The sequence below is a fragment of the Pelodiscus sinensis genome, chromosome 2, assembly GCF_052426305.1.
Source record: "Pelodiscus sinensis isolate ZL-2025 chromosome 2, ASM5242630v1, whole genome shotgun sequence".
NCBI lineage: Eukaryota > Metazoa > Chordata > Testudines > Trionychidae > Pelodiscus > Pelodiscus sinensis.
In genome coordinates, this window is record NC_143053.1 from 219546288 (window position 1) to 219559173 (window position 12886).

At 41.4% G+C, this 12886-nt stretch overlaps 1 protein-coding gene across 1 annotated transcript in view; it reads left to right on the forward strand.

Moving 5' to 3' along the window:
* The window catches only part of SLC25A40 (solute carrier family 25 member 40), an 82981-nt gene that overhangs the window by 8235 nt on the left and 61860 nt on the right, over positions 1–12886 (forward strand). Inside the window, exons 2-4 of the mRNA XM_025182818.3 lie at positions 214–336; positions 1745–1804; positions 12676–12782. Of these exons, the coding sequence (XP_025038603.2) occupies positions 240–336; positions 1745–1804; positions 12676–12782 (264 nt within the window). The 5' untranslated portion in view covers positions 214–239. The remainder of the gene's footprint in view (positions 1–213; positions 337–1744; positions 1805–12675; positions 12783–12886) is intronic.

Consider the following 12886-nt stretch of genomic DNA (forward strand, 5'->3'; position numbering starts at 1 on the left):
GTATTAAAGATATTTTAAATTTTCAAGTAAACTTAGTTCTAATTTTTTCAGAACAAGTACTAGAACACAGTAGATAATTACTTGATAATATTGGTTTGCAAATAGAAGACCAATATTTAAATTGTGCTATTACTGTATTTATTTGTGTATTTCCTCTAAGGATTTTTATAAGTTTTGAAAACAGTTTTACAATATGTTTCTGTTTCTTATCAGGATGCTTTTTCTGTGAAAGGAAAATTATGGGCTCTGAAGAGAATAACACTGAATTGTATAAAATAACCACTACTCAGCAAGTAATTGCCTCTTGTTGTGGAGCTATTGTTACATCACTGCTGGGTAAGAAAATATTGACTAAACTTAGCATAAAGTAAATCAAAACTCTCTTTTGCTTAGACAATTTTAAAGGATCTTTACACATTTATTTTACATATATTTGTTCTCTGTGTCAGAGGCAGCAGTGCAGGGCAGCAGGCAGCTGCTCTGTGCAGGGAACTGGTTTTTAAACTGGCTCCCCTTATGGACCTGCTCTGCACTGCTGCCTCTGATAGGGAATGTCTACACTTGCCCCCTAGTTCGGACTAGGGAGGCAAATGAAACATACCGAAGTTGCTAATGAAGCGCGGGATTTAAATATCCTGCACTTGATTAGCATATTCGCAGCTGGTCGCCATTTTAAAATGCCGCCATATTAAAATGCCCGAATTAACTCGTCGCCTGTAGACGCGGTAGTCCGATTGAATTAACTGTCAAGGGAAGGGTTTTGGATTGGACTACCGCGTCTACACGGGCATTTTAAAATGGCGACCAGCCACGAATATGCTGGATATTTAAATCCCACGCTTCATTAGCAATTTCGGTATGTTTCATTTGCCTCCCTAGTCTGAACTAGGGGGCAAGTGTAGACATACCGATACAGAGGCAGCCGCATGGAATGGCAGAGTTTTCCCTGGGAGAGGGGTCGGAGCACAGTGCTGCCAGCCCTGCCTCTGGGGACTATTAAATAGTTGTGTAACTGCAGTGGTGATTATTTTTTGGTTTTTGGTAAATTTCTTAGCATAGGTGTGACCTATGTCTACTCTGTCATATTTCATTAATCCTCGTCTGTAGCTTTTAGTATAGGAAAAACCTGAAATTTTGAAAGTGAAAAGAAAGCTTATTTAAAAACAAACAAGCAATAGCCAGTCCCCACATACCTGCAAAGAAGCAGAGGAGAGCATAAATCAACTGTTTTTTACTTTGCCATTAAAATCAATTAATGAAATAGAGACAAGTACACATTGTGAATATGGACAACTGCTTAATTGGTGCAAACTGTTTCCACTGTGGCATGCCATTTTAATAATTCTGCTGTGCTATTTTATACAAATTCAGCAGTATAGCTAAATGGCACTCATCTCTTGGGTTTTGAACAATCCCTTCTACATATGTTTCATCAGTCTGACCGATTACAAACTAGAAAGCAAAAAGGATAGCTGTTCACGTACAAGTCAGATGTGATATTATTAATTCTTAGTTCAGCAAAACATCTGTGAACAGCTTCTTTGTTTTCTCTGGCTGATAACTTGCAAAATGATTATTTTCTTTTTCTGAGAAATAATTAGTACAGTAGTTGTGGAAGCTCATGACATGGCAGCAAAAATGATGTATCGCTACTTTTTCAGGGCTTAAAGTGTGTTTCTCAGGAGGAAATACATGTACAATGTATTAATTGAAAAGTCATTATTTTTTCTTTGGTTTGTTTTAGTGACACCTCTTGATGTTATCAAAATTCGAATGCAAGCTCAAAACAATTCATTTGTTAACGGTAAATATACATATTTTTAAATTAAGGTATTCCATTATCTTTATAAATTATTTCCATCTTAATAATTTCCCAAATCTATTTTGTCTACTTCTGTTCCAAAAAAATGATAATGTAAGCTGTGTTTTCTCAATGACAAGTTCCAATTTGCTTATGATTTTAAGAAAAAGGTCCTCCCCCGCACCACCAGTAATTTTCAGTATTGCAGACTCAACTAGGACCAGAAAGTCCAGCTATGTGTTCTTTCTGGATTGCATGTTATTGTAATAGGTCCAGTCACTGGGTCCTCCTTAGGAATGCCACTTGATGTGCTGAAATACTACTAAGCCCACCTTCCTGCTCTCATGGGTGTCTAATTCTGTCCTGCTTAACCAGGCCCTTATTCCTTTTCCAGCAGTGACATGGACATAGGGTCACAGACATCTACAGTATAATACAGATGCTGAGTTTAGCTCAGCTCTGGGAAGGTTCAGGTAAAGGGGCTTGCCTTAGCGTCCCAGTGCACAGCCTCAATGGGACCTAAACTCCAGATAAATCTGCCTTAGGCTGCTAATTGAACAACAAAACTTTTGTCATTCGCAGGTGCTGAAAGTCCCCCTCCTGCCTGAAAGATAAAAAATTAGCCACAAGTGTCAGTGTGAACATCTCATTGTCATCAGGAGCACTCTTCTGTTGACAATGCAAAGCCGCTCCTAGGGGCTGGTAGTATTTTATAAGAACGTAAGAACGACCCATACTGGGTCAGACCAAAGGTCCATTTAGCCCAGTACTTTGTTTTCTAACAGTGGCAAAAGCCAAGTGTCCCAGAGAGAATGAATAGAACAGGTAATCAAGTGATCCATTCCATCACACATTCCCAGGTTCTGACATCGTTTTTGCCCATCTTGGTTAATAGCCATTGATGGATCTGTTCTCCATGAATTTATCCAGTTTTTTAAAAAAATCCTGTTAGTCTTTGCCTTCACAACATGTTCTGGCCAGGTTGACTGTGTTGAGTGAAGAAGTACTTCATTTTGGTTGTTTTAAACCTGTCACCTATTAATTTCATGTGGTGACCCTTAGTTCTTGTGTTATGGGAAAAAGTAAATAACTTATTCATATTTAAATTTTCCATACCAGTCATGGCTTTATAGACCTCTATCTTATTTCCCCTTAGTCTCCTCTTTTCCAAACTGAAAAGACCCAATCTTTATGTGTTGTTCATATTAGGTTAACGGAGCATAAAATGTAAATCATAGAATCATAGAACACTAGAACTGGAAGGGACCTCGAGAGGACATCGAGTCCAGTCCCCTGCCCTCATGGCAGGACCCAGTACCATCTTGACCATCCCTGATAGATGTCTATCTAACCTTCTCTTCAATATCTCCAGAGATGGAGATTCCACAACCTCCCTAGGCAATTTATTTCAGTATTTAACCACCCTGACAGTTAGGAAGTTTTTCCTAATGTCCAACCTAAATCTCCCTTGCTGCAATTTAAGCCCATTGCTTCTTGTCCTATTCTCAGAAGGTAAGAACAATTTTTCTCCCTCCTCCTTGTGACACCCTTTTTAGATACCTGAAAACTGCTGTCATGTCCCCTCTCAGTCTTCTCCTTTCCAAACTAAACACACCCAATTTGTTTAGTCTTCCTTCATAGGTCATGTTTTCTATACCTTTAATCATTCTTTTGCTCTTCTCTGGACCTTCTCCAATTTTTCCACATCTTTCTTGAAATGTGGTGCCCAGAACTGGACACAATACTCCAGTTGAGGTATAATCAGCTCAGAGTAGAGCGGAAGAATGACTTCTCATTGTAAAAGCAGGCTCTTTTCTGGCCAGGCCTCGTGCGCATAGCCTTCCTAGCCCAAGATTACCTTCCCCTCAAACCAAAAATCTTGCACTATGTGACTTAAGATCAGTAAGAAGCAGGAGTAAAAAACCAGGCAGGTAAGGGTCATGCAAAGTTTGCGCAAGCCAAGAGCCATCACACCCCCTTCCCTAACCCCTCAGTCCTGTCACTGGGCAGACAGAATCTATTAAGCCTAACACAGCGAAGTGCGAGAAAGCTCTTGCTCTCTCTATAAAGCAGCTACCCCTCCTGCATCCAGTTGAGGGTTCCCGAAAATTTGGAAGGCAGAACATGAGCCAGGTTCTGAGGGCTGATCACCCGAGGTGCCCCTCCCGCTCACCGAATCAACCAAATCTTCTGCAGAGTGTAACGAATAATGAATATGCTGTTGTCTCTGTTGTTCCTTGTATGTCTGATAAGTGTAAGTATTGCTATGTAAAGTTAGTTAGAGTTTGTTAAATAATAGTGTTAGGAATAAGTTAGTTAGAAGTTTGTTAAATAGTACTGTTAGGAGTTTAGATAGATGTTAGAGCTTATAAGTGAAATTAATATAAATATAACTGTAAAAATCCCTGGGTTGTTATTGATAATTATTGGGACTTGGAAAAACCTCAGGGTATCTTCCTCTATTGCACTGCAGTTTGTTTACTGTTTCTGTTAATAGTTATTTGGCGCCCATGCCTGTAAAAAACTGTTAAATAGAAAGTTATAGTTAAAAGCATTTTAATAAAAGTTAAAAGATATTCAGTACAAGGCTGCCTGTTTCTGCACCTCCCCGGGGCTGGCCACATTCCTGAACCTTCCACTTTATATCGACACTCGTGTCTCGCTCACAACACACCAATTAATGCATCTCAGAATCATGTTTGCTTTTTTTGCAACAGCATCACACTGTTGACTCATATTTAGCTTGTGGTTCACTATAACCCCTAGATCCATTTCTGCCATACTCCTTCCTAGACAGTTGCTTCCCATTCTGTATGTGTGAAACTGATTGTTCCTTCCTAAGTGGAGCACTTTGCATTTGTCTTTATTAAACTTCATCCTGTTTACCTCAAACCATTTCTCCAATTTGTCCAGATCATTTTGAATTATGATCCTATCCTCCAAAGCAGTTGCAACCCCTCCTAGCTTGGTATCATCTGCAGACTTAATAAGCGTACTTTCAATGCCAATATCTAAATTGTTGATAAAGATATTGAACAGAGCCGGTCCCAGAACAGACCCCTGCAGAACCCCATTTGTTACACCTTTCCAGCAGGATTGAGCCAATAATAACTACTCTCGGAGTACGGTTATCCAGCCAGTTATGCACCCACCTAATAGTAGCCCCATTTAAGTTGTATTTGCCTATTTTATTGATAAGAATATCACGCGAGACCGTATCAAATGCCTAACTAAAGTCTAGGTATACCACATCCACCGCTTCTCCCTTATCCACAAGACTGGTTATCCTATCAAATAAAGCTATCAGATTGGTTTGACATGATTTGTTCTTTACAGATCCATGCTGGCCATTAACTATCACCTTATTATCTTCCAGGTGTTTGCAGATGAGTTCCTTAATTACTTGCGTCATTATCTTCCCTCGCAGAGAAGTTAAACTAACTGGTCTGTAGTTTCCTGGGCTGTTCTTATTTCCCTTTTATAGATGGGCACTATATTAGTCCTTTTTCAGTCTTCTGGAATCTCTCCGGTTTTCCATGATTTTTTAAAGATGATAGCTAAAGGCTCAGATATCTCCTCTATCAGCTCCTTGAGTAATATGCCCCTTTACACAATTATAACATTTTTAACTGGTTCGAAAGGAAATATTATTAATCAAAATCATTAAACAGATTAAGCACTTTAACTCTACCATGTTTAGTTTACCAAAATTTGCTTTAAATTAAATTAAATTAAATTAAATTAAATTAAATTAAATTAAATTAAATTAAATATGAATGCATGTCCAAACTGAAAGTATCAACATTATATTTATTTATGGCATGGGTGGAGAGCCTTTTTTCAATTGGAGGCCACAGAAAAATCATTCAGGGGCCACACAAGAGTTAGAAGCAAAATAATCTCCCACTCCCCACTTTCACTGGTTTGGCCTCTATCTGAGACACTTCACTCTCCTCATCCTTCAGTCCCATGGGAGTAGGGGGAGCACAGGGAGAGAGGTTCAGGGCTTCCCACAGGCAAGATTATCTCTGATGGGGTCCCATGACTAGATTTTGTAGGCTTCCCTAGGCTCTGGGGTAGGACCAGAAATGAGGGGTTCAGTGTGTGGGAGGGGGCTGCCAGGGAGCGGGATAGGGATGGGTTGCAGAGTCTGGATAGGAGGCAGGGTACAGGAGTGAGATAGGGGTAGGGGTCTGGCAAGGAGATTGAATGCAGGAGCGGGTTGAGGTTGGGGGGGTCTGGGCAGGAGGTAGGGTGCAGGAACAAAGGTGGAGGTGGAGGATCTCAGTGGGAGGGTGTGAGTGAGGGCGATGTGGCTGCTGGGTCTGGGCATGAGAGGTATGAAGGACACTTTTCTAGCTCCTCGCACTCTGCTGCTCCCAGACAGTGCCCCCTGATGCTCCCATTGGCTATTATTTTGGCCAACAGGTACAGCAGGGAAAGCTTCCAGGTGAGTGGTTTCTGTGCTGCTGTTCCCCTAGATGGGGAGAGGGGGAGTGGCAGTGCGCAGAGTCACTTATGGTCCGTGATGCTCGGAGCTTCGCACTGTAGCTGAAAGCTGGTGCTGGCACTCCAACCACAGTAGGGGGCAAAGCTGGAGCGCAAACGTAGGCTCCCCACTGTAGAGGTGGGGGGTGAGCCTTGTGCCAACTGCTCACCTATAAGAGGGTCGCAAACCACTCTAATCTAATGACACTTCTATCTGAAACAGTTCCTCAGATTTGTCACCTAAAAACAAATGGCTCAGGTTTGAGAATCACTCTCACGTCCTCAGTTGTGAAGACCAATGCAAAGAATTAATTTTGTTTTTCTACAATAACTGCCTCATTTTTGTGTAGTTCCTTTTTCTGAAAGTAAATGCCATAATGTTGGACTGCTGTGGTGTTTTCCCTGCCCCGGGCATGTAAAATTTAATAATATTATGGTCACTATTTCCAAGTGGTCCAGCTATAGTCATCTCTTGGACCAGATCCTGCATTCCACGTAGGACTAAATCAAGAATAGCCTCTCCTCTTGTGGATTCCAGAATTAGCTGCTCCAAGAAGCAGTCGTTTAAGATGTCAAGAAACTTTAGCTTTGTCACCTGTCCAGAGGTGACATATGCCAGTCAGTATAGGGATAGTTGAAATCCCCCATTATTTAGTTTTTTTTTCTTTTTATAGCTTTATAAAGTGTCAACAGACAGCATTCACAATGCCAGTTTTCAGTGACTTGGCCATGTTGCTAAAAGCTGTGTAGTTTAGACAAAGCCTAACTGTGAATAAAGTTTTATACAAGGTTATCTTATGTTTGCTCTCTTTCTAGGGGTAAAGAGAGATATGCAGGAACTCCTGGCCTCCCTTCTAAGTAACAGTTATTTACACTGGGTTAATTAATAAACAAAAGCGATTTTATTAAGTAAAAAAGGTAGGATTTCCGTTGTTGTAAGAGAGAGCAGACAGAACAATGTAGGCTACTAAACAAAATGAAATAGAACATGCAACCTAAGATAATATATTAAAGAAATTGATTATATGTAATCTCATCCTCAAACTGCTCTAATAAGCTTCTTTCACAGACTGTAAAGCCTCCCAGTGTGGAGGCTTAATCCTTCCCCTCCTGTTATATCTTAGGGTTATGTCTACACTACACAGATTTTACCATCAAGGACACAGCCCTGTTGCTACAAGTCAGCATGTGAGAGAGTATCAGAGACAGCAGTGTGGGGTGGCAGAGGGAGCCAGTCTGTGAGGGGAGCCGGTTTAAAAATCTTCTCCACCGTGCTGCTGTACGATGCTGCCTCTTACAGAAGTAGCAGTGCAGGGCGGCAGCAGCCCCTGTTCCAGAGGGCCCAAGCTCCCCGTGAACAGAGGCTGTTCCAGCATCCCATCTCCCCACCCCTCCGTGCTGCTGCCTCTGATACAGGGGCAGCAGGGCGCACTCCATGAAGCTGGTACCTGGGGTGGGTGGTGGCTTAAAAGCCCCTGCCTGCCTTCCTGCTGTCTCTGTGGGCAGGCAGTTCTGCTGAACTGGTGCGCATAGAGACCCAGCTTAAAAGATGGCTTCCTGAGCGTATCGGCTCCCACCTGCCCTTTCCCCCGTGCTGCTGCCTCTGTTAGAGATGCAGCACCACGGGGAAGTCGATATGTGTGGGGAGCCATCTTTCCAGCCAGCTCCTGCCACTTTCCTGCCTCTGATACAGAGTCAGCAAGGAAGGCTGTGTGTGTATAGGCCAGGGGTGGCCAACCTATTTAACAAAGAGAGACGAAACAGCGGCGGAAAAAATGTGACGAGCCGCACCAGAATTGTCAAGCAAAAAGAAAAAAAAAAGGAAGATGCCCCTTTAAGAAACAAGTTTAGGACATATCAGGCTCCTGTCAATGGCTCCCATCTTGGGCACCATTTTGAATGCCACCCCAGTGAGCACAGGGGAGCCGGATTTTCGGAGAGGGCTGAGAGCCGTTTGGGGGGGACGCAGGAGTGGCTTCATGAGCTGCAATTTTGGGGGAGAAGAACTGCATGCGGCTCGTGAGCCACGGGTTGGCCACCCCTGGTATAGATATTTGGATTAATCGGTAAATCCAGACTCATCAGTTAATCATTTGAACGATTATATGCTAACATACCTAGTATAGATCTGTGTTACTAATGAGGGCCATGCTAAGTGAGGGTCATTAGTACACATGAATTTCTTTAATCTGGCAATCATGGGAAATGGCATACTGGATTAAAGATTTTGCTCTGGAGGGCACTGCAATGTCTGAGCATGAACGGGTGGGGCACTTATCTGCCACCTCACTCCTAGGGACGCACGTGACTCCACACTCCCTGCTGCTCCCAGACACTGCCTCAGAGGAAGCAGTTCTGCATGCTGACATTCCCCCAGCTTGGGGGGTGAGAGTGGAAAGTTGCAGACCTGCTTCCTCTATACTACAGGGCTGTGTCTACATTGGCGCGATCTTACACCAAAGTGTCCGCTTTTGCGCAAAAACATGCTGCCTGTCTACACTGGCGGGGAGTTCTTGCGCAAGAACACTGATGTTCTAATGTGTGAAATCAGTGCTTCTTGCACTAGAACTATGATGCTTCTGCTCAGGAATAAGCCCTCTTGCACAACTGTTCTTGCGCAAGAGGCCAGTGTAGACAGGCAATATGAATTTCTTGTGCAAGAAAGCCAGATGGCTAAAATGGCCATCGGAGCTTTCTTGCGCAAGAGAGCGTCTACATTGGCACGGATGCTCTTGCACAAAAGCACATCTCTTGCGCAAAGGCACATGCCAGCGTAGACGCTCTCTTGCGCAAATACTTTAACGCAAGAACTCTTGCGTTAAATAGTATTTGCGCAAGATCATGCCAATGTAGACGTAGCCCAGGTGTTCCGGATTAGGGGCACCCAGAGTACATAGGTTCTAGTGTAGTATTCGAGGAACTTAGTAGCCTAATACTCAGGAAAATATGTGAATAGACTTGATTTTCTGTAATCCTAGATAGCAGCTAAAGTTGATCATACCACTGACCATATCAACCGATTCTGGGACCCATCTTGGATGCTGTACTTTTCCACTGAAATTGAGAAAAATGTTTAAAATGAACACAAAGAATTCCCACCTTATGCAAATCTATTTAAGGGTAGAGAGTGAGGTAAATCAAGTAGTCAGTTCTTCCTGGCTACCCTACCACCAAGATGACTACTGAAAACATTCAAGAGTATGTCTACATTTGCTCAATAAAACTTTTATATTTCACAAGTGCTTAATCCCTCCTCCGGGTGAATGATAAAGATTTCCCATAAGTGCACGTGTGAACACTGCTTTATCAGCAGGCGCACTCTCCTGCCAGTATAGCTCGTTGGGGAAATTCTTTGCCAGCAAAAGTGCCAATGAACAGCATATTCACATGCTGAGGACCCATCACATACTTCATAAAATCATTGTTGTTTATTGATAAACCCAGTGTGAGTAACTGTTACTTAAGAGTACCTGCATATATCTCTCTTTACCCCAAGAAAGAGGGCACACATGGGCTTACCTTGTATAAAACTTTATACAGAGTTAGGATTTTTCTACACTGCCTGTAATACACTGATATAGAGGCAGCAGCATGAGATATCAGGGGGCTCCCCAGGAGTCTGCCGACCCTACCCTCTGGGGAAAGCATTTTAGTAACCATGTAACTGCTAAAAATTGTTGTGGCTACACAATTACTAAAATAACCAATATCTAACATTCCTAATTTATACTTCATAGTCTCCTCTTGATATGAAAAGATGATATATTCATACAGGTGGGTAAATCATATTCAGTAGATTACAGCTTTTCCGGTGATACCTTAACATGAGGTATTTTGCATAAAGCATATTCCAGTTATGTCATATCTATAAGCATATTTTCATAAAGCATATGGAATGTCCAGTCACAATAATCTCTAGTAGCAATGTTTTTGAGGTCCAAATTCTGCTCTCAGGTACATCTCTGCAACTCCAATATTGTTATTTGAGTTGCACAGGTTCAACAGAAAGCAAAACTTGGTCTGCCAGTTTGAACTTACTTGACAGTTATGATTTGCTGAGCCAGAGAAGATTCAAGTTCACTGTCCTATTACTTTTTTGACTCTGTTGTGTCAGTTGGAGTAGGAAAAGTAGCAACAACTTATTTTAGTCAATAAAGTAAATAAGTATAAATTAGTGCACCCAGGAAGATCATCTCTTCAGTAAGATGGTGCTGTTTTTATGCAGTCACGCTTCTGACCACATCATTATTTCAATTCTGAAGAGCATAGGAGCATTGAAAACTACACACAATTAAGTAAGGAGAACGAGCCAGAGGAAAATTTTGAAATGGAGAAATAATTCTTAATTGGTTAACAGAAATCTGAAATGATATGTTATGGTCTTACAATTCTGTCAAGGATGTGTCAATGTATTCTTACTCTTTATTTACTTATAATAATTAACAAAGGAGAGAGACAGACAGACAGACCTGAGAATGGAGAAAGATAACTAGTGGTGCCCCCCAAGGCTCCATCCTGGGACCAATCCTATTTACAAATGATCTGGGCTAACTGTGAGGTGGCAAAATTTGCAGATGATGCTAAACTGCTCAAGATAGGACCAAAGAGGACTGTGAAGAGCTTCAAAAGAATTTCACAAAACTAGATATTTGTGCAACAAAATGGCAACTGAAATTTATTGTAGATAAATGCAAAGTAATGCACATTGAAAAAAATAATCTGAACTATACATACAATGTGATGAGGTCTAATTTAGCTATAACCACTGGAGAGAGATTTTGGAGTTGTGGATAGTTCTCTGAAAACATATACTCATTGTGCAGGGGCAGTCATAAAAGCAAGCAAAGTGTTAGGAATCATGAAAAAAGGGATAGAGAGTAAGACCAGGTACATCTACACTTGCTCCCTAGTTTGAGCTAGAGATGCAAATGTAGCCGACCAAAATTGCTAATGAAGTGGGGATTTAAATATCCCATGCTTCATTAGCATAATCTTGCCCACACATTATTCCGCTCAACAGCTGATTCAAACCAGGAAGTGCGCTCCTCATTTAGAGGAGTAACGTTAGTTCGGGCCAAGGGGTTTGATTCGAACAAACACAGCTGGGAGCGCACTTCTGGGTTCGAATCAGCAGTTGAGTGGAATAACGTATAGGCAAGATGATGCTAATGAAGCATGGGATATTTAAATCCCCACTTCATTAGCAATTTCGGTCGGCTACATTTGCACCCCTAGCTCAAACTAGGAAGCAAGTGTAGACGTACCCACAGAGAATATCTTATTGCCTCTATATAAATCCATGGTATGCTCACATCTTGAATGCTATGTACCAATGTGGTCACCTCATCTAAAAAAGATATATTGACTTTGAAAAAAGTACAGAAAAGGGCAACAAAAATGATCAGGAGTCTGGAGCGGGTGCTATATGAGGAGAGATCAAAAAGACTAGAACTTTTCAGCTTAGAAAAGAGGAGACTCAGGGGAGATATGATAGAGGTCTATAAAATGATGACAAGTGAATAAGGAAAAGTTATTTGCTTGTTCCGTAACTAACAAAAACTCAGAGTCACCAAATGAAATTAAGAGATAGCAGGTTTAAAACAAAATTAAGTTTTTCTTCACGTTGCACACAGTCAGCTTGTGGAACTCTTTGTCAGAGGATGTTGTGAAGACCAGGACTTTAACAGGGTTAAAAAAAAACTAGATAAAATCATGGAGGTTAGGTCCATCAATACTTATTAGCCAGAATGGGTAGGAATGGCGTCCCTAGCCTCTGTTTGTTAGGGGGCTGGAAATGGATGATAGGAAAGGGATCACTTGATGATTACCTGTTTCTGTTCATTCCCTCTGGAACATCTGGTATTGACCACTGTTGGAAAACAGGGTACTAGGCTAGATGGACCTTTGGTCTGACCCAGTATGGCTGATCTTATGTTCCTAAGTTCCTGCTCTGTTGCAGAGTTCCTGTGTGATCTTGGGAAAAGTCATTTAACCTTCCCATGCCTCGGTGTCCCCATTGGTAAAATGGGGAAAAAAGTTCCTAGATGGTATACATGAAATCTGATCTAATTATATCCCAGTCTTTTCCTGTTTTCTTGCTCCTTCAACAGTAACTAATGTAGCATCAGTTCCATTAGTGGGTATCTCCAGCTCTTGGAGTCTGGGTAATCAATTTCATTTAGTCTGGAGGGGATGTTTTTGGTAGTTGTGTTTGCTGGTACTCTTCTCCTTCCCTTTAATACCACCCCTTCATTGGCTTTCCAAATGTGTTCTGACTGTTTTTCAGATCAGCATATTTGTTATTGAAACGATTGATTTAGAAATGCTATTAAATGGTAATGATATTGCAGGAGTTAATTGTTTCCTTATATGCAACATTTTATTAGGAAAATCATTTATCTACTCCAATGGTCTTATGGATCACGTATTTGTCTGTGACAATGGGAACAGCAAAGCCTGGTATACGAAACCTGGTCATTTCAGAGGGATGTGGGTAAGGAAGTTATATTTTTAAGACCAAATATATTCAGAATGTGTTAAAAATAAATATTGCCAATTAAATATTTTATGGAGTGCATGTACTATCCCGGGTTGTTT